General features: G+C 40.1%; 1 protein-coding gene across 2 annotated transcripts in view; it reads left to right on the top strand.

The window, feature by feature from the left end:
• Nucleotides 1-21,999, top strand: part of cadps2 (Ca++-dependent secretion activator 2) — a 660,384-nt gene that overhangs the window by 621,578 nt on the left and 16,807 nt on the right. For both annotated transcript variants that reach the window (XM_078220144.1, XM_078220143.1), the window contains one exon: nt 1,962-2,069. In XM_078220144.1, coding sequence (XP_078076270.1) covers nt 1,962-2,069 — 108 coding nt within the window. The remainder of the gene's footprint in view (nt 1-1,961; nt 2,070-21,999) is intronic.

Below are 21,999 nucleotides of genomic sequence, written 5' to 3'. Positions count from 1 at the left end.
AGTCAGAATTTTGCTTTGGTTCTCTCTCTTTGGGAAGAACTTGCTGCTTGAATCATTAAGAAGAAATACCTCATGTAATCATTCAGCACATTTACCATTCTGTGGTGGTCTTCTGTTTCTGTGCCCATTTGGATCGTACATGCTTCTCACGTCTTCTCTGGCTGGTTTCCTACAATTGTAGTACGCAAGAATTTGCTAGTGTCTTGTGCGTTTTTTCAAGGTCTTCCTTTTCTCCTCTGAGCACCCATGTGATACATTTCTACATCTTATTGTACTCATCTCAGTGAATCCAGTGCCCTATCACAATGTTGGGCTGTGAAAATGCAATGTTTCTCTTTATTTTGGTTTTGTCTTTTGGTTGATTTGGGCAAATCCTGTTCAATCTGAGCCTTTTGATTTTGGGAATGTACCTGTCCTGCATGCTGAACATTATGGCCCTGAAAGCCATCAGGGATGTGACCCCATCATAACTACTCTGAATGTACTCTAATTGTACTCACCAGAGCTCTCCAATACCGAACCTGTCAGAGTTAGCAGGGGCCATTATCGTACTTGTGTCCTGCCTCAGCAGGGGCCATTATGGTACTTGTGTCCTGCCTCATGCACTTTAAATAATGTGGTGCCTGCTCACCATTTGGTAGAGAAAGGATGCTCAGTCCAACTGTATCCCCCTCCACAGATCTCAGCCAAGTGAACTACAGTGGCAGTATCACCACGTAGTGACTTATTCTTTGTAATATCCATCAGGAACTGTTAGGTTTCATGGTCAAGGGGCCATAGACTCCCTCTGTATGCACTAGACTGTCCAACAAATAAACTATATAAATGGGTGTAGTTCTGCAATTCAGTACTTCAAGCTTGGAGCAGTACGCTGTGGAGTGCAATGAGTGGAATTGTTTCTAAACTACATTTTTAAAAGTAGCTTGTTGGTTCTGAAGCAGTTTGGGCACCCTAAGTATATGGTAAGGCACCATGTATTAGTGCAATTGCTTTTTCTGTTTTCCAACTGTTTTCCATATTATCTGTCATTTAGCATTAGTATTCTAGAAGTATCTTTCATTCTCTTCAGTGTTCATTTTCTTTGTTGCATTGTAAGACATAAAATATTTTTTTTAATTGAAGAAACTATTCATATTGAAATGGTTCTTTCATTTTCACTCCCTCCAGTTGCTAACATGAGTGGTAACGTTACTCGAAAGTTTTACACTCGCACTGACTATTTTGCTCATATACACCACAGCAATGTGTATCCAAGTAGCTGAGGCTTAGATAGCAAAAGGAAACTGGGGAACTTATTTTATACTAATGGCTTGAGCAATGAAGTGGAGTCATTCTGCGTAGAAAATTTGAACAATTTTCCTGTCAGTGCAATCCTCCATTGGCTATGTAAGGGCAGGTTTCTTGATGGGCAGCACTCACAGGAGAGCAGTTGTTGACAGATTGGTTACCCACTGACTCCGAATTTCCACCCATTCTTCTAAACAGATGGATGGTCAGGGACAGCAAGGCCAGGAGTTCCCAAATGGCACTTCCTTCAAGTATCGCACTGTGCTGGCCACTCCAATTAGAGAGACAGCCATGCAATCTTGTGATTACGTTTTCCTGTCACAGGTTTTGCCCGGCATTACTGTGGTGCAGTGTGCTCCTACTCTCCGAACTAACACAGGTTGGATTCTCAGGGACACCACTTGGCAATATTCCCGTTGACCATTCTTTAGTTTTCAACAAGGGCTTCAGGTGAAACACCTTGAAGCAGCATTGCGAGGAGCAAAAAGACAAACTTCAGTATGTTAAGTACGCTTGGTGATCATGGAGAAATCCATGGCCTTGACCTTCTCACATGGATGATGGAAACTGAATAGAGTTGAGTTTTCCCCGTCCAGTGAATGAGGAACATAAATGCTGGTCTAACAAGATAAATCACATTGATGAGTCATTTCTTTTTATCCATTTCATTCTAGCAACCTGGAATGGACCTCGCAGACACCTACATCATGTTTGTACGGCAGAACCAGGACATACTTCGGGACAAGGTCAATGAGGAAATGTATATAGAAAATATGTTTGATGTAAGTATCTACCCTTGCAAGGCATGGAGGGAAAGAGCACAAGGAATAATATTTCCTTGAGAGGGATAAGTGGCATTTGGAGACCCGGTGTCCTGCATGGTGTTAAATGTTGACCTGGATTTCCATACTGACACCCTTCTGTTATGTGTGCGGGGGTGCTCTCCAGTGACCTGCTTCCAGAACTGAGACTGTGTTACAGGAGTTAATGTTTTAGTTTCTGTATTTTGTTTCATGGAGGTTCTCGACAGATAATGAACAGTCATTTCAGATAATGTAGCTCTTCTCACCAGACATTACAGCACTGTACAATTTCTAGCTTATTGTATGTGGATATCAAAATTGGTGTTCAGTTTGTGGAGAGTGACCCCGCGGTATATTGAATGTAGGAACTAGATTGTCTACAATGTCTTAAAATAATTCATCCTAGTCAGTGGTGTTAAGTGAGTGAGTCACATCTTTCATGTCATCTTTTTTCATACTTATTTTCTTCACGTTAATTTTGCCAAGTCACACAATGGCATATTAGTCTAATGGATGTTGCTGTTAAGGAGATTAAATGGACCCCCTTTCAAAGGTATGGCTAAACATTAGAAAGGTAAATTTCCTGGCTCCATTATTGAAGAGAGAAAACACATTTCCATCAATTGACATCTATTTATTGTTTGGTCTCGGTATCAACTGCATGGATCATATAACAAAGTTACTGTGTAGGTTTGGATGAAGGAGACATATCAGCCCATTTGATTTCATCCTTTCTCTACACCAACTCTATCATCTTGTTGCAAAATCTAGCTGTTCCTATCGTCCTATATGTAGGAGGCCAGCTGGAAATGTATACCTGCACCAACATTTTACATTTTATTCAGCAGCCCTTCAGAAATCATGGGAGAGATGAGACTTCAGCTGATGTAATGTTTAATTGAATGTATTAGTGCTGTAAATTTCTGACTCAAAGGTCTTGTGCAGTCTGTGGCAAGCTCAAAGTGTATATTGGATTTGGTAAGGCCAGCTGTCAGACGATACAATTTCTACTGGATTTTCCCAGTTGGGGACATTCTTGAGCATTAGGGAATTCAGGAGATTTACTTCGAGACTGTTGGAGACTGCATTGGACCTGCATTTCAGGAAGTAGCATCACCTAACCCGTTTCAAGAGAAGTATTCCATTTATACAATCTAGATTGGATTTGTGTAGTTCAGATCACTCATTGACCATATCCCTAATCTTACCACACGTTTTGAATACAGCCTGAACATATGGGAAATAAAAGCAGAAAATGCTGGAAACACTCAGCAGGACTGGCAACATCTGTTGAGAGAGAAACAGAGTTAACATTTGCTCTCCTTCAAAGCTAAAGAAAGGGAGAAATATGATGGATTTAATACTGCATAAGAGGGGCGTGGAATGGGTGGAGCAAAGTCAGTGACCGGTAAAATCTAGATGTGTAGAGCATATGATTGAGGAGATGTTAACAGCAGTGTGAAGGACATTTTATTTTATATCGTGGGAAATTATCTGAACACAGTCCCTTCGAACAGCACGTAATGTCATCTGACTGTGCCATTGTCCACTTTCTGATATTGTGTAGACTGTCCCATGCTATTTCTCCAATTCTCCAATGCACATTTCCTCCCAGCATTGGCCACTTAAACGGTAAAACAGATATTTTCATGACTGATTCGTCTTTAACAGGCAGGCACAACATTTAGTACGTTATTCGCATATTTTGAGTCATTTTGGTAAAAATGTTTATTTTTATTTAGCTCGTTTTTAAGTCTGGCTTTAAAAGTTAATTAAATTTGCCTTTCCCTGATCTGAACAAGTTCATTGCTTTGCATCACTTGCATCCTATTAAAAGTACCAGAGGTTTGACAAAACATTTAGTCAAGGAGATCGTTTTAGTTCTGTGTGATACTGTAAGGGCAGCACGGTAGCACAGTGGTTAGCACTGCTGCTTCACAGCTCCAGGGTCCAGAGTTCGATTCCCGGCTTGGGTCACTGTCTGTGTGGAGTTTGCACATTCTCCTCGTGTTTGCGTGGGTTTCCTCCGGGTGCTCCGGTTTCCTCCCACAGTCCAAAGATGTGCGGGTTAGGTTGATTGGCCAGGTTAAAATTGCCCCTGAGATGCGTAGGTTAGGGGGATTAGCGGATAAATATGTGGGGGTAGGGCCTGGGTGGGATTGTGGTCGGTGCAGACTCGATGGGCCGAATGGCCTCCTTCTGCACTGTAGAGTTTCTATGATTTCTATGTAATCTGGATAATAATGTATCAGCCACTCATTTTACACCTCCTGCTCTTCATTTACATTAGCTTTTAAAGGAATTACCCCATAAAGCTTTCAAAAATCTAATAACTGAATCAATGTCATCTGGCAGAGCACATAATATTCATCAGTATTATTCTCACCTTCAACTGCCTTTCATTATATGACAGAAACATGGAATGTCAGACTTTCTTGTTTCTCTTTTCACCTCAGTGACAGCTGAAGATAATCTTTCATAAACTCACATATATCTTTGAAATTATTGCTGTCTGTTCCCTAAAATAGCTGTCTTGAAAGAGGCAATTAATTTCTACAGGTTGCTCTCTAAGTTTGTAGACCTTAATGATGTCTCTCTATAATAATTATAATTCTAAGTATTGAGTACCCTGACTGGTCTACGCCACAACTCTGACCTTTGTTGGTTTTGGAGTTCTATCTGACTATGGAAATTACTTTTATTGATCTATTCTAACCATCAGAGGGCAAAAGTGGAGTGGTGCTATGCTGAGTACTCCATTTGAAGAGTAAAGGAAGCACCGGATGTAATTACTCTCATAACGATAATGCGACATCACATGATTAAGTAACTGAGATCTGGTGAGAAGCAGAACTACAATCTCGTGTAAACCACTGAGATGCACACCGGAAAACAAACAAGAATGTTTTTCACAATTAGCAGTCTATGGCAGCATTCTTGGGGTAACAGGCAAATCCCAAGGAAACCCGATCTAGCCCCTGAACTCAAGATGGAACAGCAGGAAGTGGCCACAGACAGAGTGTAAAGAACCCAGGAAAACTCCCCATGACTGCAGACTTGAAGACTGACAAATTCCTTAGAAAAGGATAAAAAGAAGAAAAATTGAAGACTTACCTGAGAATGGAGCACTGTGGGTGCAGAAAATGCAGACTCGCACATAGGCCCAGAATCCAGACAAACTACTGAAGCAGCAAGAAATTCAAAAGACAAGTGTGGAGTTGACATTGCCACTCCCAGAACATTTGCAAAGTGCTGAAAAAGGCCTATATATCTCTTCACAGTGAGAAATGTTCCCTCATCCACTTTTAGACAACATCAAGAGCGAGATTGAACATGTTACAACAAGAGGTAATTTCTCCAATAACCAAACCGTCTGGTGTTCTGGAATGGTCACTGGAATGGTTGCATTAGAGTCTGTATGGACTTGACTCACTTAAACAAGTCAGTACAGTGTGAGGTCCATCCGACGGCGCCAATGAATGTAAGCCTTGTCGAATTAACGAAAAGCACCCTCTTCACAAAGTTGGATGCTAACAGTCACTTTTGGCAGTTACTTCTAGAGAAAGAATCCAGATTTCCAACTACTTTTATCACCAAATTTGGTCCTTATTGTTTTACACGTTGCCATTTGGAATTGCCTCTGCACCTGAGATATTCTAAAAGAACAATGTCTCAGACCCTGGAAGGCGTAGAAGGTGTAATATTCCACATAGGCAACATTCTCATACATGGTTTATTGAGGGGAGAACATGGCTGTTAAGTGAAAACAGTCCTCAGAAGTTCTCAAGAAGCAGGTGTGACATTGCATGACAAATCTGAATTTGCAAAGCCTATGATAAAACTCTTAGGGCACATAATGTAATCTTCAGGAATTATTGCCAATCCACAGAAAACCAACGTCATTAAAGAGCTCCCACAGCCTAAAAACATCACAGAATTCAAAGATTCCTTAGGATTGTCAACCAGGTAGGTAAGTTCCTGCCAAATATGACAGAAATCAACGAGCCATTATGACAGCTATTGAAATAAGATCAACCGTGCTGCTGGAACTTGGACCAACAAATTTCACCAGAAATTCTAGTGCCCTACAATTCAAAGTTGCCAACAATTATAGCAGTGGATGCATCACCTACAGGCTTGGCTATATTAAGTTCAGAAAGATGGACAAAGAAAACCAGTTTATTACACTTCAGGATCTCTTACTGACACAGAGAAAGGGCATGCAGCCACTGAGAAAGAAGTATTAGCAGCCACATGGGCCTTTGGGAAGTTCTCTGATTATGTCATGGGATTAAGGTTTAAAATTAAAATGATCACAAACCTTTGGTTACTTTTCTTGACCTGAAGGAAATTGCAAAAATGCTGCCTAGAATTCAACATGTTAGACTGAGGTTCATGAGATATGATTCAGTTACTGAGTAGATTCAAGGGTAGTACCAGATGGTGGTGGATGCATTGTCAAGAATACCAGTGGAAGGAGTCACATTGGAGGATTTAAATTTTACTGAGGAAGTGGGAGCATATACTTCACTCATTACTTGCATTACACTTACTAATCACAGAATAGAGATTATAAGAAATCAAACCGGCATAAATGACAAATGTATTCAAATAAAAGAGCACTGGCAGAATGGATCACCATGGATAACAACCCAATACTTCAGCAATACTTTAAACAGAAAAAATCTGAGTCATTAACAACTTATCAGTTTCTAACTACAGATTAGTCAACCCAAAACACTTTGACTCAACTTTTTTCAAAAAATCTACCAAGGTCACTTGGGCATAGTGAAATGCCGTGTGAGATCCCAGTTGTCAGTCTGGTGGCAGGCATCAGTCAATCCTTTGAAGAGTTAATCACAAATTGCCTTACATAAGCAGTGAATAGTCAACAGCAGAGTGAACCATTGGCACCCTCCACTTTCCCTTTGATGCCATGGGAGCATCTGAGAATGGATTTATTTGAATTAAAGGCACAGTTTTCATCATCGTCATTGATTATTACTCTTGATGCCTTGAAGTGAGTCAACTGCCCAGCATCATGGTGAAGGTGGCCATTACATCACTAAGAGGAATGTTTGTGACATGTGGCATCCTGGACGTTGTGGCGTCAGACAGTGGTCCTCAGTTTGCTAACAATTTGTAAAGGAACACGATTTCATGCGTCTGATTAGTTTATCTGGATCTTGTCAGTTGAATGGAGAGGCAGAAAGAGAAGCTGGAGCAACCAAGGAATTGATGAAAAAGAACAAAGATATTAACTTAACCCTTCTTAACTACCAAATCCCACTGCTAAATAACGGGTTTTCACCATCAAAACTATTGATGGGAAGACAGCTGAGAACAAATTTTCAGCTCTTCAGCAAAAGTTACAACCTAACATTACCTCAGATGATCGTGAGAAAGCTAGGAAGCATGAGGAGCAAAAAAGAGACAATCGAACTCTGAATTTCAACTTCAGTCACAGAGCATGAACCTTGATACTGTGGTAGCCGGGGAGAGAGTGTGGATGTGAGATCATCAGAAAGAAAGCATCAAAATTGAAAGAGCTCCAGAGAACTTAGAATTGAGATGGGGCAGCGAAATATCAGAAGGAACTGAAGATCCTTGGTATCATTGGGAAGAAAACCAGTGGAACCGTGGTCATACTCTGTGAATAGTGGGGGGGAATGTAGGAGAAAGCATATAGTTGGAATAAGGACTTGGGGGTGGGGACGGGTGGTGCAGGGGGGAGATACAAAAGGTAAACATCACGACCACCGTTAGCTGATGTAACTATGATGCAAAATCACATGATTAAGTTACGGTGATCTGAGCTAGAATTTTACTGGCACTCCGGGCCCGGAATTGGAGTGGGCGGGGCTTGCAGAATGGAATTCTCTGTTGGCCTCGGGCGGGATTTTACGAGCCTTGCCCGAGCAAGGTCATAAAATACTGGCACTGATGTGAAACAGAAGTCCAACCTAGTGTAGAAAACTGAGATGTACATAGATCTGTAAATAAATAAGAATGCTTTCTACAAATAATAGTCCATGCTCTGCATTCTTAGAGTTAGAGACAAACCCTAAAGAAAGCCCCTCTGGAGCCCAAACTCAAGAAACACCAGTAACTCTGCCAGATGTAATGGAAGGATATCCTGAGGGTTAGAAGTGCTAGATTACAGCATGTTACCATGAATATACCAGAAATGTGTTCATTGGAGCAAGGTTCACATATTTATTTACAACTTTAACATACATCATATTTTAATATACACAATTCTGAATATTTCCGATCGGGTCTTAAAAAGATTGCACAGTATCTCAGCCTTCTGACCCCTTAGGAACGTCCAGAAATGTAATATTATTCCTCTCTGCTGCTCCTTTCAATATCACTGATGCCATCAGGCAATCTTCTGGGCTCCTTCTTTGTCTCAAAATGCACTTTCTTTCAACTTTCTTGATCATAATATTGTTGAATTTCATCCAATGGTTTTGGAACTGGTTGCTTTTAATATAGCTTCCATCATAGATAGTGGTTGACAAAGTGAGATAGTATTTTCAGATAACATAGGAGGATAGGCTGTTTAAAAGGCATTGGTTTATTCAAAGAGCTATCTGTAAAAGCTTTATCATGAGGCTCTGTATAATTTTTTAAAAATCCACAAAGGGAGTTTTTTGTGTTCTGCAGTTTTTCAGACTTCATTTATGAACAGAGTTTCTTGTCATGATCGTCAGCGATCAGCGTCAATCATTTAAAAAGTTGCGGTAAAACTTAAAAGCATTTGAGGCAAGAGTTGGCGACAACTATTGTTTACTTGCATCTTTTTGCGCTCCTGTTAAAACTCCTTCACATTACCAAGGCACAAGGTAGTTTAAATCAGCAAGGAGACAAGATGCTCTGCAATCCTTCCAGCTGCTTCAAGGAATATTTATTTGGTTAAAGCTCGCTGGTTGAGAATAAAAGCTGTGGTTGCTTTTCTTGTTGAGTTGATGTGTTGCCATTAAAGTTAAAGTTTATATTACCACATGATAGTCAAATCAGATCGGTGTGAGCGTGGCTCTGAGCACACACACACACACACACACACACACACACACACACACAAGATGGTATACATTCCAGTGCACCTTCAATAGAACATTAGATTACACAGCTTTGTCTGTCCTAAGCAATAACTTGCATCGACTCTTATGCATGGTATATGAAGGAGGTCATTACTCAAAGAATGAGAATTATGGCAATGATGGTACATCATGTACCGTATCAATGAAAATAGCATCTCTTTGCAGAATTTTCATGTCTTTAGAGAGTCAATACTAGTCCCACTAGAATACAGTTCTATTCATTGTAACAGTGGCTTTCCTATACTGCTAGTTGAACCCATAGGGTAAATTTTCAGCTTGATTATCTGGCTATTATAATTGGTAAGCTGGAAATAGGTAAGGGTGAAAATAAGATACACTGACCTCTACTCCCAATTCTCCAATCTAGAAGCAGAAACACTAAAAATATAAGATATTAACATTTCCTGATAATATTCATGGGTGTGTTCTTGCTGATTCCTCTCTTACTCTCCTTTTTCAGAAAGCATCAGCTCCTTGCTTAGTTCCTTAGGCACTGGTTCCTCTCTGACGTTTCACCCAGGGATTATTGTAAGTTTCAGCTGGTTATCTCAACACAGAGGGCACCAGACACACACGTTCTCACCTGACATCCTCACACCCATATTTCACTGACGTTGTTGAATGGTGACCAGAAACCAGTTCACTAACCCTCTTTAGATTCCACAAACTCTTTTATTAACCATTTGAATGAGTGCCTTCTTCTCCTTTCCAAGCATTAGTGGAAGATTCACAATGCAAAGGTATCAGTTCAGCCATCAGCAGGAAGCCTAAAGTATTTTTCCTTCCCTCAACACAGAGCCACTGAGGCCGATGCAAGCAATTCTGGCTGAGGTGAGCTAATCTATCCAGAGAATCAAATCTATCTAGCTTCCAGTCTCTGCGGCTCAGATACTTACTGACTTACTGGTCAGTTCATATGACCAATGAACTTGGTCATAGTAGGAGATTCAATTGATTATTGTAATGCTTTTGTGGGGAATCTGTGGGACTGTGGATCAATACATTCCTCTTACACCTGGGTTTAAATCCATCCCAGGATAATGGTATGTGTGTCTTCTCTCTCCACATTGTGTCCTAAACCAACTCCTCCTGATAACTTGGTGAGTTTATCCAGTGCGCAGTTGATTATATTGGCCAAGGCAGCTACAGATTTAGGTGAGGACAGGATAGGGATCAGTCAAGATGCCTCTGTGACAGCCTGCCCACACTAACTGCCAAGGCTCACGTATAAAAGCTATTACTTCACAAATGACCGGTGTCCCAGTGAGAGGTCTGTGCCTCTCAAGAGATAATAGCTGAGGAAAACAAAAGCCTGTATCCCAAACCCCACTCGCAACATAAACTTCTCCTCAATTGTGAAGAACTTGGAATCTCAGTCAAGGGTAATGATGGCTGGTGGAAAAAGCTGCTGTGATGCTATTGTGGAACACTGTTCTGAGGTAGAGGTTCAAATATGTTGCTAGGGCAATGTAAATGGTTGTTTCCTAAGTAGCTGACCAGTGGCCATATTATAGCTAGTGTGGAAGTCTTCAATACTTGTACTATGCAGCGAAGATTAAATAAGTATCCCAGTTGCTGGCATTTTTGATGAGACGAATGTATCCATTGATAACTGGAAGCTTCTGCTTTCCAGAAGACTTGTGATACAGGTTAAATGATGTGTGTTTAAATAATTGCTTCAAGTGCAACATTGAATCCATTAGACTAATAGCTCTATTTGTATGTCTTTGCTTTAATAAGTATGTTTTTTCATGAAAGCTTCTACCCATTTATTATGGCAATTTATTTAAATATGTGTGTCATTGCAAATATTTTGATAACAGCAATTCACAGCCATAACTTCAACATGCTGGCTGTATGTGTGCAAGGTTCTGTAGCAGTCTTGAACCAAGTCTTGTTGATTATTCTGTCTGTTAGAGTATGGGTGACCAAAGTGAAACTTATCTCTCATGCCAACCGTTTTTTTTAAAGATTGAACTAGGCAGTTGTAACGGAAATATTGTCAGCTGTTTCAAGCGGACTCGTTGCTAATACGTGCGAAGACAATGATTTTTCTGAAGTGGTGATGCCCTGCAGGGGTAGAATAATTAGCATTCATCCAGCTGGCACTTCACAAGACACCAAACCCACATTAGCAACTCCAACCTGGGTTTGGTATTTTTACTGAATCTTGTCGGCATATGCTTCATCTCTCCAGCATTTTATTTTTGTCCGTGTTGCAATTTGTTTAAGTGCTAAATCCTCAAGAGGCAGACTGGCTGAACACATCAAGAAAACTAGAATAGAATTGGTGTTTCCTAATCGTGACTAACAAAAACCGATAAGCGCATAACTTCCGCGAAAAGCTGTTTTATCCACTTAACACTGTTATCCATTTAGAAGCTTAATCTCACCTTGTACCGTTTGTTAGACAGCATCTTTACTTGAGGAAAGTGCTTATTTATCAAATGATCCGATTAAATGTGTCTGACTGTATATTCAAGTTGAGTTAATGCCAGCTTCTCAAGCTCACAAAAGAAACTGATATGTTCAGAACTGAAATCTGGTTAGCATTGATGGTTGTCTGCCATGCTGAGTTACTGATCTTGGCTGTGCCATCGGAAGTGGTGCCAAGCTGAAACTGGGCAGTTCCTCAGACCTCTGGTTTGCAACTCCAAGCATCTTTTGGTTCTTCTGCAATTCAGATTGATTATGGGCAAGCTCTGTACGAACAGCAGCTGTATGATTTTATGTCACTAAAACTAGCTCCATTATCTTGGTAGCATTCATCCTAGGGTGAAAGAAATTAGGCTGAAGATGGCAGAAGTTGTAATCTCAATTGTCCTTCATTAAGCAGATTGTGTCAGAGGACAGGAGAGTTGCCAGTGTAACACTTCTGTTCAAGGAAGCAAAGAAAAATAAACTAAACCTGTTAGCTTAACGTGAGTTTTGGGCAAATTCAAAGATCCATAAGTCAAGAAAAAATTTGCAATTGGAAATGTATGAACTCATCCAGTCATTTACTTAATGAACCATTGTACTTTGTTTAAAATGTTTCATTTATTGAACATTATCTGAGTACATAGTTACTAGCGATGCATTAGCTGTGGGGCTTATGCATTTTCAGAAGACATTTGGTAAGGTGTCACATAGGAGGCTTATTCAAAAAATTCACAAATGTAGTATACGAGGCATTGCGATAGTATAGCTAAAAAGCTGGTTGATAAATAAGTAACAAAGAATTAGGATAACAAAAGTTACAATTTTTTTTAAAAATGCATTTATACAGCATCCTTTACAACTAACAAAGTCCATTTTAATAAAACAGCAAATTACTGCAGATGCTGGAATCTGAAAGATAAACAGAAAATCTGGAAAATCTCGGCAGGTCTGACAGCATCTATGGAGAGAGAACAGAGCTGACGTTTCCAGTCTGGATAACCCTTCAACAGATAATCCAGGAAATTATAGGCCGGTGAGCCTGACGTCAGTGGTGGAAAGCTTTTGGGAAAGAAACTGAGGGACAAGATTCCTGCATATTTGGAAGAAAGTGGACTAGTTATTGACAGGCAGCATGGTTTTGTATGTGGGAAGGTCATGTCTCACCAACTTGATTGAGTTTTTTGAAGAGGTGACAAAGATAATTGAAGAGGGAAGGGCTATGGATGTAGTTTATATGGACTTTAGTAAGGCTTTTGACAAAGTCCCACATGGTAGACTGGTATAAAAACTAAAATCACATGGGATTCAGGGTGGACTGGCCAGATGGATACAGAACTGGCTTGGTTATAGAAGTGATGTGGAGATGCCGGCGTTGGACTGGGGTGAACACAGTAAGAGTTTTAACAACACCAGGTTAAAGTCCAACAGGTTTATTTGGTAGCAAATACCATTAGCTTTCGGAGCGCTGCTCCTTCGTCAGATGGAGTGCCTCTGTTTGAGAGCAGATTTCCACTCCATCTGACGAAGGAGCAGCGCTCCGAAAGCTAATGGTATTTGCTACCAAATAAACCTGTTGGACTTTAACCTGGTGTTGTTAAAACTCTTAATTGGTTATAGAAGACAGAGAGTAGTGGTGGAAGAATGTTTTTCAGAATGGAGACCTGTAGCTAGTGGTGTCTTGCAGGGATCAGTGCTGGGATTTCTGTTGTTTGTAGCATATATAAATGATCTGGAGGAAAATGTGGGTGGTCTGATTATTAAGTTTGCAGATGACACGAAGATTGATGGAGTTGCTGTTAGTGCCGGGGATTGTCAGAGGATACAACAGGATATAGATTGGAGACTTGGGCACAGAAATAGCAGATGGAGTTTAATCTGGACTAATGCGAGGTAATGCATTTTGGAGGATCAAATTTAGGTGTGAATTATACTGTAAATGGCAGAACCCTTCAGAACATTAACATACAGAGGGATCTGGGCATGCAGGTCTACAATTCCCTAAAAGTGGCAACACAGGTGGCCAAAGTGATTAAGAAGGCAAAAGGCACACTTGCCTTTATCGGATGGGGCATTGAGTACAAGAGTTGGGAAATCATGTTGCAGCTATACAAAACCTTGGTTAGGCCTCATTTGGAGTATTGTGTGCAGTTCCGGTCACCACGAAGGATGTGGAAGCTTTGGACAGAAAGAAGGTTCACCAGGATGTTGCCTGATCTCAAGGGTGTTCATTATGAGGAGAGGTTGAATAAACTAGGATTGTTTTGACTGGAAAGACAGAGGCTGAGGGGAGACCTGATAGAGCTCTACAAAATTATGAGAGGCATGGACAGGGTGGATAGTCAGAGGTTTTTTCCCAGGGTGGAATTGTCAATTACAAAGGGGCTCAGGTTCAAGGTGAGAGGGGGAAAGTTTAAGAGAGATGTGCAGGAGACGTTTTTCATGCAGAGTGGTAGGTACCTGGAATGCGCTACCAGAGGAGGTGATGGAAGTAGGCTCAATAGCAACATTTTGGAGGCGTCTGGATGGGTGCATGAATAGGGAGAGAATAGAGGGATATGGACCGAGTAAGGGTTTTTTTTAGTTTAGTTAGGGCATCATGATCGGCACGGGTTTGGAGGGCCGAAGGGGCCTGTTCCTGTGCTATACTTTTCTTTGTTCTTTGTCATACCCTCTGTTCTAAATAGTCTCCATTGCTGTGTGTCCCTGCTTCACATTCACCACGTTTTGTGGCAAAATCTTCATCCATCTCAGTCCTGCCCTCTGAAATTGTCTCCCAGATCCTCTCTGCTTGCTCCATCTTTCAAAGTCTCCTCAATGTGTGCCCCTTCCACTTGTGAAATCCCTCCGTGCTATGCAATCAGTAGGAATGAAATGCTCCTGTATCACAGAATGCTCTGCAAGTTTGCATCTGTGATTTTTCACACAACTAAGCTCAGCAGGAGAGGGTACTAAACTGGTGCTGGGTATTCAACATATGGCAAGAGTATGATAATTAGTCACAATATATTCCTTTTCAACAAAATGGTCTTTTCTGCTTTGCCAGGGACCCTCACATTTTACTTTCCAATTTCAAAAGTAAAACAAACGCTTGCTAGTCCAGAATTGATTTTATGTTTTCAACAACAAAAACATACTCTCATGCTCATAATGCAAAACCTAATAGCAAATAAGTTGGACAGATCATGCACCATCACCTAAATCACCTTCTGATCTGTCCAGACAATAGGGAAATTATTGAGATTTATTGATGGGTTCACGAATCTGGAGTTTTCATGGTGATGTTTCTGGAGGATTTTGCTCTTCTTTTCCAAATTGTTCATATATTCACTTTTCACTTCCAATTTTCTACTACTCAGATAATTTTCTTAAGTTTATGCTTTCCCAGGGAGTGTCACCCTCAGCCAGCATCTGTTGAAACTTCAGGCATGCAACTTTCCATCTGTCAAAATTAATGGGCTAAGCATAATGGGCAGCTCCCAGAGGCTCCCTGGCAGAAAGACAAATTTCAGAACATATGTAATCTGCAGTGTTGGTCATTCAAATGTTTAAAGAGCAGATTTTCAAGCAGCAAAGTGATAATGTTGATATTTGGGGGAAATGTTTTCCCAAAAGGATGGAAAATGACAGGCTGCGTGCTTGCAATTTCCCAGTGTACACTCCCGGAGACGAGGCTTCTTTCCAGGATTGTGTAATTGGAACAACCACCCTTAGCAGATTATTTGGTTAAGTTGTGCTTGTACAGAAGCTAATTTTCTACTGTGACTGAGTACTAGAAAATTGATTGCATACTGATGGATACATGAGTTGGCACACTGTCTGAAAATAGGGCATGGTGAGAATCAATTGTTAATAAGTATTCTCAGAACTAGACCCAGAAGCAGAACCAAAGAGATGCAGTGAAGAATGACTGCATTCCCATTTATTTCTTCTGTAGCTGTGCTGTCCTAATATTGCCGATGGTATCACAGGCTGATCCATTATTTTAACATTTCAAAATGTAATTGCATTCTTTCTGGAAATAGTACAGCTCCAAATGAAAGCATGCTATTTTGTTAACATAATCTATTTTCCACTATCAGAAGGGCTTTGGCTCAGTTATGTATGTTGCAGATTTCCCCATTGATTGTGAAAGGAGGCTTCTTCATCACGTTGCTCCCTTTAATTACTTTGCATCTTCCTGCACTGATCATTTTGAGTGGCATTATTACTGAGCTTGCAAATCGTAAAACAAAGCCTGTTCTCGTAACCTCTTTTAATTCATTAACAGATTAGTTTAAGAGATTTGTGTTACACTGGCCCTATCTAACATTGACCTGGCTCATAGCTGATCTGAAAAAAAAAATCCAATATTTCAGCACTGAAAACACGATGGATCAGTTTAATTTAAGTGTATTTATCTCTTGAAATACTGGAAAATATTATTTCCTACATCTTATTTTGTACTGAAGCAAAATGTATTTTGTACAGTATTCAACACTCTGCATACAAATGAATTACATTGAAATAATGTAATATTGCTGTTCTAGCATCAAAACCATCAGTATCTGCAGTGCCTATGAGTATTTTTTTATAGTTCTATTAACTTTAAATACAGTTCTGAATTTGGAATTTACCCTTTTAAAATAATTCCTATTTTTAATATTTCAAATACATTAATTTCATATCTAATGATCAATTGGAAACTTTGTACAGTTCAGGAGGTCTCCAATGCAATACATTTTTATGTTGGAAATTTAAGAATTATGACTTATCAACATTCTTTGATAAATGTTGTGATAAGCCTGCTGTGTGAACCCTTCATCGAATGTGATAACACAGTGCATTGAAATGCAAAAACGTAACAAAATACACATCTAGTAAGTGCAATATTAGAAAAATAAGTTAAAGTTTATATTTCCACAGACTTCCCTTGCCCAGCTTCAGAGGTGTGCCAATAATCATCACAAAGTTTAATTTTGTGAAATTGAAGTACAGTCATGATTTGTTCATCTGATATTTTAATTCCAGACTTAAATTGAAACCAAATCCGTATATTGGGCCTTTTGTTACCCTTGGGATTATCCAGTTTGAACTCAGAAACACGAGGTACTTTTCGAATCTATATTTAGCGCTCTCAAATTGGTACATTTTCTTAATTATAAATAAGACTCCTTAGACCTAAGTTCAAATCTATCCCAGGCTAAAGGGATAGAAACCTGTCATTCCTGTTAACTGCATGTGCTCTGAACAATGAGTCTGGACAATCTTAACTGGACTCCCAGAGGGCAGAAAGCCAGAACAGAAGGCTGATCATAATCATTACCAGTTGAAAATCCCAATCTAGGATAACCAGAATCTGGAAAATATTAATAAAATTCTGATTTATTTGGACTTAAGCAGCTTTATTAGTCCAGTTTAAAGAGGTTTTGCCCTATCTCTAAATCATACTGTATATTTTACCTAGTTGCATGACACTATTCACCAATATTAATGTGGGAAAGGGGGAATCTGAAGAAATTGCAGTTTATTAGAATATATTTCCGATTAGAATAGGGCCCGGAGTCAACATGGTAAAAAGCGTCCTTTTTGATATGAGTAGTCTCTTACTTTAGGATCCTCACAAAGTTCCATTGTGCAACATTGTATACAAGATTTCTTCTTCATATCTTCACATTCTTCTCTTGGAAAATAGCAGAGGATTTTCCACTTGAATATTCCTTCCAAGGTTGTAATCATTTTATACCAGCTGATGATATGATTGGTCTTATGCAGCAGGAGTGCCTGATGAGCTCTTAGAATCGAAAGGGTGAGTATCTCATTGGATTTCAAGCCTGGATTTCCAAGCTAGAGCTCTGATTGCTACCCGGAATGTAGTTGAAATACATTCCAAAACTGGAATTTGCCAGATTATGGATAATCATGACTCTGTGCATTATTCTTCCAATTGTACTTGATTAATGACACTTTACCATAGAATCCCTACAGTGCAGAAGGGGGCAATTTGGCCCATCAAGTCTTCACCGACTCTCCAAAGCACACCTTAGCTGGCCCTCCCCTCTGACCTATCTCTGTAACCCTGCGCATTTACATGGTTAATCCACCTACCCTACATATCTTTAGACACTAAGGGGCAATTTAACATGGCCAATTCACCTAATCTGCTCATCTTTGGACTGTGGGAAGAAACCAGAACATCCGGAGGAAACCCCTACTGACACGGGGAGAACAGGCAAACTCTACACAGATTGTCACCCAAGGCCGGAATCGAACCTGCGTTTCCTGAAGTTGTGAGGTAGCAGTGCTCACCATTGTGATACCATCCCGCCCCAATATCTGGATTTGCTTTCAATTGAAGTCTGGAATTTAGTTCTGACTGGTGGAACAAAATTCGCAAAAAGTGCCCAGATTCCAAGAGGAAGCTGCACTCTAATGTGGGATAGGATGAGAAAGATGTATACATAAATATGGCAAGTAACTAATAGAATATGAAATGGCACAGGTTTGGTTTTAAGTGATTTAATATATGTGTATCTGTGGGAATTTTTATAAGTTATGCATCAGGTGAAATTAGTGATGATAACTGTGGCCTGGATGAAAAGTCATGACTGCACCACTGCTTCATTGTGAAGTTTATTTGCATTGTACCTAAACTAAACATAAAGTAAACCATCCATGTGCTACATTTTGAGGACTTTGTGTATTGAGGGTTGCATTTTTATTCCTTTCTTTTCAAATCCATTTTATATACAGTTGCATCCTCTTGATTTGGACGGAGAATGAGTGCTCTGCCAGTATGCCTTCATTGCTCCAGTGAACAAAGTCAATGTTGTTTCCTTTTTCATGCCATAATCATTGTTTTCCTTCTTCCACCTTTAGAAAAGGATGGATGGTATAAGTTCAATGATGTACTTGAGGCTATTTGAGGTAACGGTTTCTTTCTAAAGCCCTTCATGTGGTGTCACTCATTACTTGTGCTTCTGAAAGTTGTGTTGGTCGAAGTCTGGTGAATTACCTACATGTCTGAATTTTAACTGGTGCTGAGCTTTATGTAAATGTTTTGACAATATCATTTCTGTGGAGATGCTATTAAAGAATGCAGTAATTGTTTTCAAGTTGAGATGACAGTTTCACAAGTTTTGTCCCTCTCTGTCTATTCCCAACTCTTTATTATTTATTTTTAAGTTTCATTAACAGACTTGCACAGCAGAACTGATTAAAGTCATCTTATTGGGAGCCCAGTTAGAGATTAAAATGTGAGATACAAAGAACAGGTCGAATTCGAAAATAATTTGCACCGAAATGTATGATTTCACTTGTATTATGAAGATGAGAGTTTTTATTTTTCTAATGACTTTACATCTTCCATTTTGGTATACCCATCTTAGTGTATTGACTAACGTTGTTTTCCCCCGATTTCCGTCATTTGTTCCGGAGGATTATTGAAGTGTAATGAAAAGGTAAAAGACCTTAGTCCACCATTACTACTGTGGCAACATAATATGCATCCTTGTTGACCAAATCCAATCCAAGGGGTAAAGCCAAAACCATTCTGAGAGTGCAAGTATGATCTGTGTCAATTGCTCATTCTTAACTCAAAAAGCTGTACCACAAATCAGGGCAGCACATGGTGGTAAAGTATTCCATTTGTGCTGGGGAAATTAAAATCATGACCAGAGAGGGCAATTAAGTTGCTCCAAATCTTGAATGGTGTCAAGTGATGATGGGTTGGGGGTGGGGAGAATTGGCAATAGCTGAGAAATCAGCTGAACAATACCATCCTCGCAAAGATTTATTGTGATTCATCACAGATAATGGTGCTTCTATTTTTCTTTCTACTGCCATTTTTAGTTCTATGTCCTTAAAATCTTGTTAACTCAAAAGTCATATCTAAAGTGAAAAAGGTTTCCAAGAAAATGGAGGACAGTTGATGTTTGTTACATTCATTATGGTGAACATTTATTAACTCAAACCTTTGGCCAACTTATAAAGGGCAAAACTAAAACACAATTACCCCATAACAGTTATTGATTCCCCATCCTGACACAGTGATGAAGTACTCTGTCCAATCTGTTACTGAGCCATAAATTGTTTCACTTCCTCTTTTGCAGACCACTTATTCCCTTTGAAGAAACCACAGTTGTCGATCAGACTTAGAATCTTTGTAAACATTGCAGTTAGGAACAGTGGGGGTACTTGAGATGCATTCAAGCATGAAGGGAAAGATAAGTGATCACAACTGACTGGAAGTTGAGTAGAAAACCATTAGTCTGTCAATCAAAGCCTATTTCAAAGCACTGCACTATGAAATTGAAAGAGATCAAAGTTTTCAATGGAATAAAGAGGGTTTCAAAGGTTTCAGTTTTCGAGGAAGACTTCAACTAAAAGCTGTGTGAATACATTGGGGCTAGTTGAACAACAGCTGTGGAGAAGGGAACCCATTCCCCCAGTGAAATTGACATCTCTCAGTCGGAGGACTTCAAAGGGATCTGCTCATTCCTGTACCTTCTGACAGAGAGAAAGGAAAATCCCTGTTGCAGAATGGAGTGCTGCTATGATTTACAAACCTGCCAGGTGACCAGGGGCTGTGAAGATTAAAACCACAAGGCTACGGACAGGTAGGAATGAAAATGTTGATAGCAGAGCTGCCTGCAATCACCATGCCTGGGGTGATCACCATGCCCAAAATCACCATCCCTGGGTCTACTAGAGCTAGAAGGGGCAGTCCAGCCACGGGACCCCCATCCCAGGGGACAGTGCAGAGATCAACCCTTTGTCCAAGCCCACCCAACCCCGAGGATCCTTGGGGACCCTCCCTCTGCAGCCAGGCACAGGCGGAGGGGCAAATGGCAAGTGGGCCGAGCTCCTTGAACCCCTCAAGGTCCAGCACGCCAGGTCCATGCTGGTCATTTCTAAGCAGCAAAACCCGTCTGGTGCAATTCCCACTGGGGAGATGGATGAATGATGGAAGGCCGCTGAATGGACCATCTAGCCCATTTATTATGCAAATCTGCAGATTGTAATACAATTATCAGGTTGCTGCCTACTCTGGGTGGGAACCTTAAGGGCCGGTGTGGCAGATAAGACAAGACGACAATGGGGATTTACCCTTTGGGGAATTCCAATTTTATTTTGGCCAACGCCCCATTCAGCAGGGCATCGGGATTCCCACGGGCCATCTGACGGGGTTGGTGAATTCATCCCCCACCCCCTCAATATCTTAATCTACAAGAATAAACCTTGGACTGATCTAGATTCAAGCCAATTTAATCACTCCTCAACACCTATTATTTTTATCAATAATTGTATTTTTGTTTAATACTGCTGATGCATTCAATTGCAGAGCTGTTCTTTGGTGCCAGCTGTGGCCATCAGTGTGATGCCAACTTCGAGAGTCACTCATGACCCTTCACAGTGAGATTTCTTTTATTGGGATGCCATGTTCCATGATCAGCTTAAAGTAATGCTGTGAAAACGTATGAGGCTTGTTAAATTGGATGGTGTGCAGTTCTTGCATTGCTTTACTGTGGAGGCTAAGATGTTTGTTTGGCTTGATAATGATTTTATAATTAGACAAGTGTCACATGCTGAAAACAGAAGGACTGCTGCACCAATGAATAGAACAGCAGGGTTGTTGATTGTACTCTTTAGTAGATTGGATATTGTCAGTTTGCTCTTCTGCTTGTGTTCCACTGTTAGTGTTGTCACAGATTCAATGACAACTTGCATTTATATAGCACCCTGAAGTGTAATTGGACAACAATTGGTAGTGAGCTAAAGAAGGACACATTAGAATGAGCGACTAAAAATTTGTTGAAGTGGTAGGTTTTAAGAAGCATTGAAAAAGGAAAATAGAGTGTTGTAGAGACAGATAATCCTTCTGCAAGATATTTTGAATTCCTGTTGTAATCCTGTCTTTAATGCAACAATTCCTGTTTTGGGCCGTGACAAAGAAGTCTTTTGGGTAGTCCCTGTTTTGTATGTACATCTGATGCAACCGTATTTGTAATTAGTCCGTACCTACTTCTCGCATTTTGTGATCGATTAATCATTTCCATTTTTTATTACTTTTTTCTGTCCAATCTTTTTCCTGTGCATCACAATGACCCACTTCTATAGACAGGAATTATTCCGATCCCCATTGCAGTTCATGGAAATTCAGCTTTTCCTTCTGGTGAAAGATCTGACATCAAATTGGCAAATCCAAAGGTGAAGTAAATTTGTGAAATCTGATAACATCTCTGATTCAGAGCTTTTTATTTGGCGTGAACCAGAAAGAAAGAAAATACGCAACTCCACATGTTGCAGCTGGCCATATGTAGCGGAGAAGGTAGAATTCAGCTAATTAACACAGCAGACTTAAACAGGCACCTCATCTGTCAGCGTAGTTAGTCTCCTGTTGGTGC

The sequence above is a fragment of the Mustelus asterias genome, chromosome 9, assembly GCF_964213995.1.
Source record: "Mustelus asterias chromosome 9, sMusAst1.hap1.1, whole genome shotgun sequence".
In the NCBI taxonomy this organism is placed as follows: domain Eukaryota; kingdom Metazoa; phylum Chordata; class Chondrichthyes; order Carcharhiniformes; family Triakidae; genus Mustelus; species Mustelus asterias.
The sequence above is the reverse complement of the archived record's forward strand: the minus strand, read 5'-3'. Positions and strand labels throughout refer to the sequence as shown.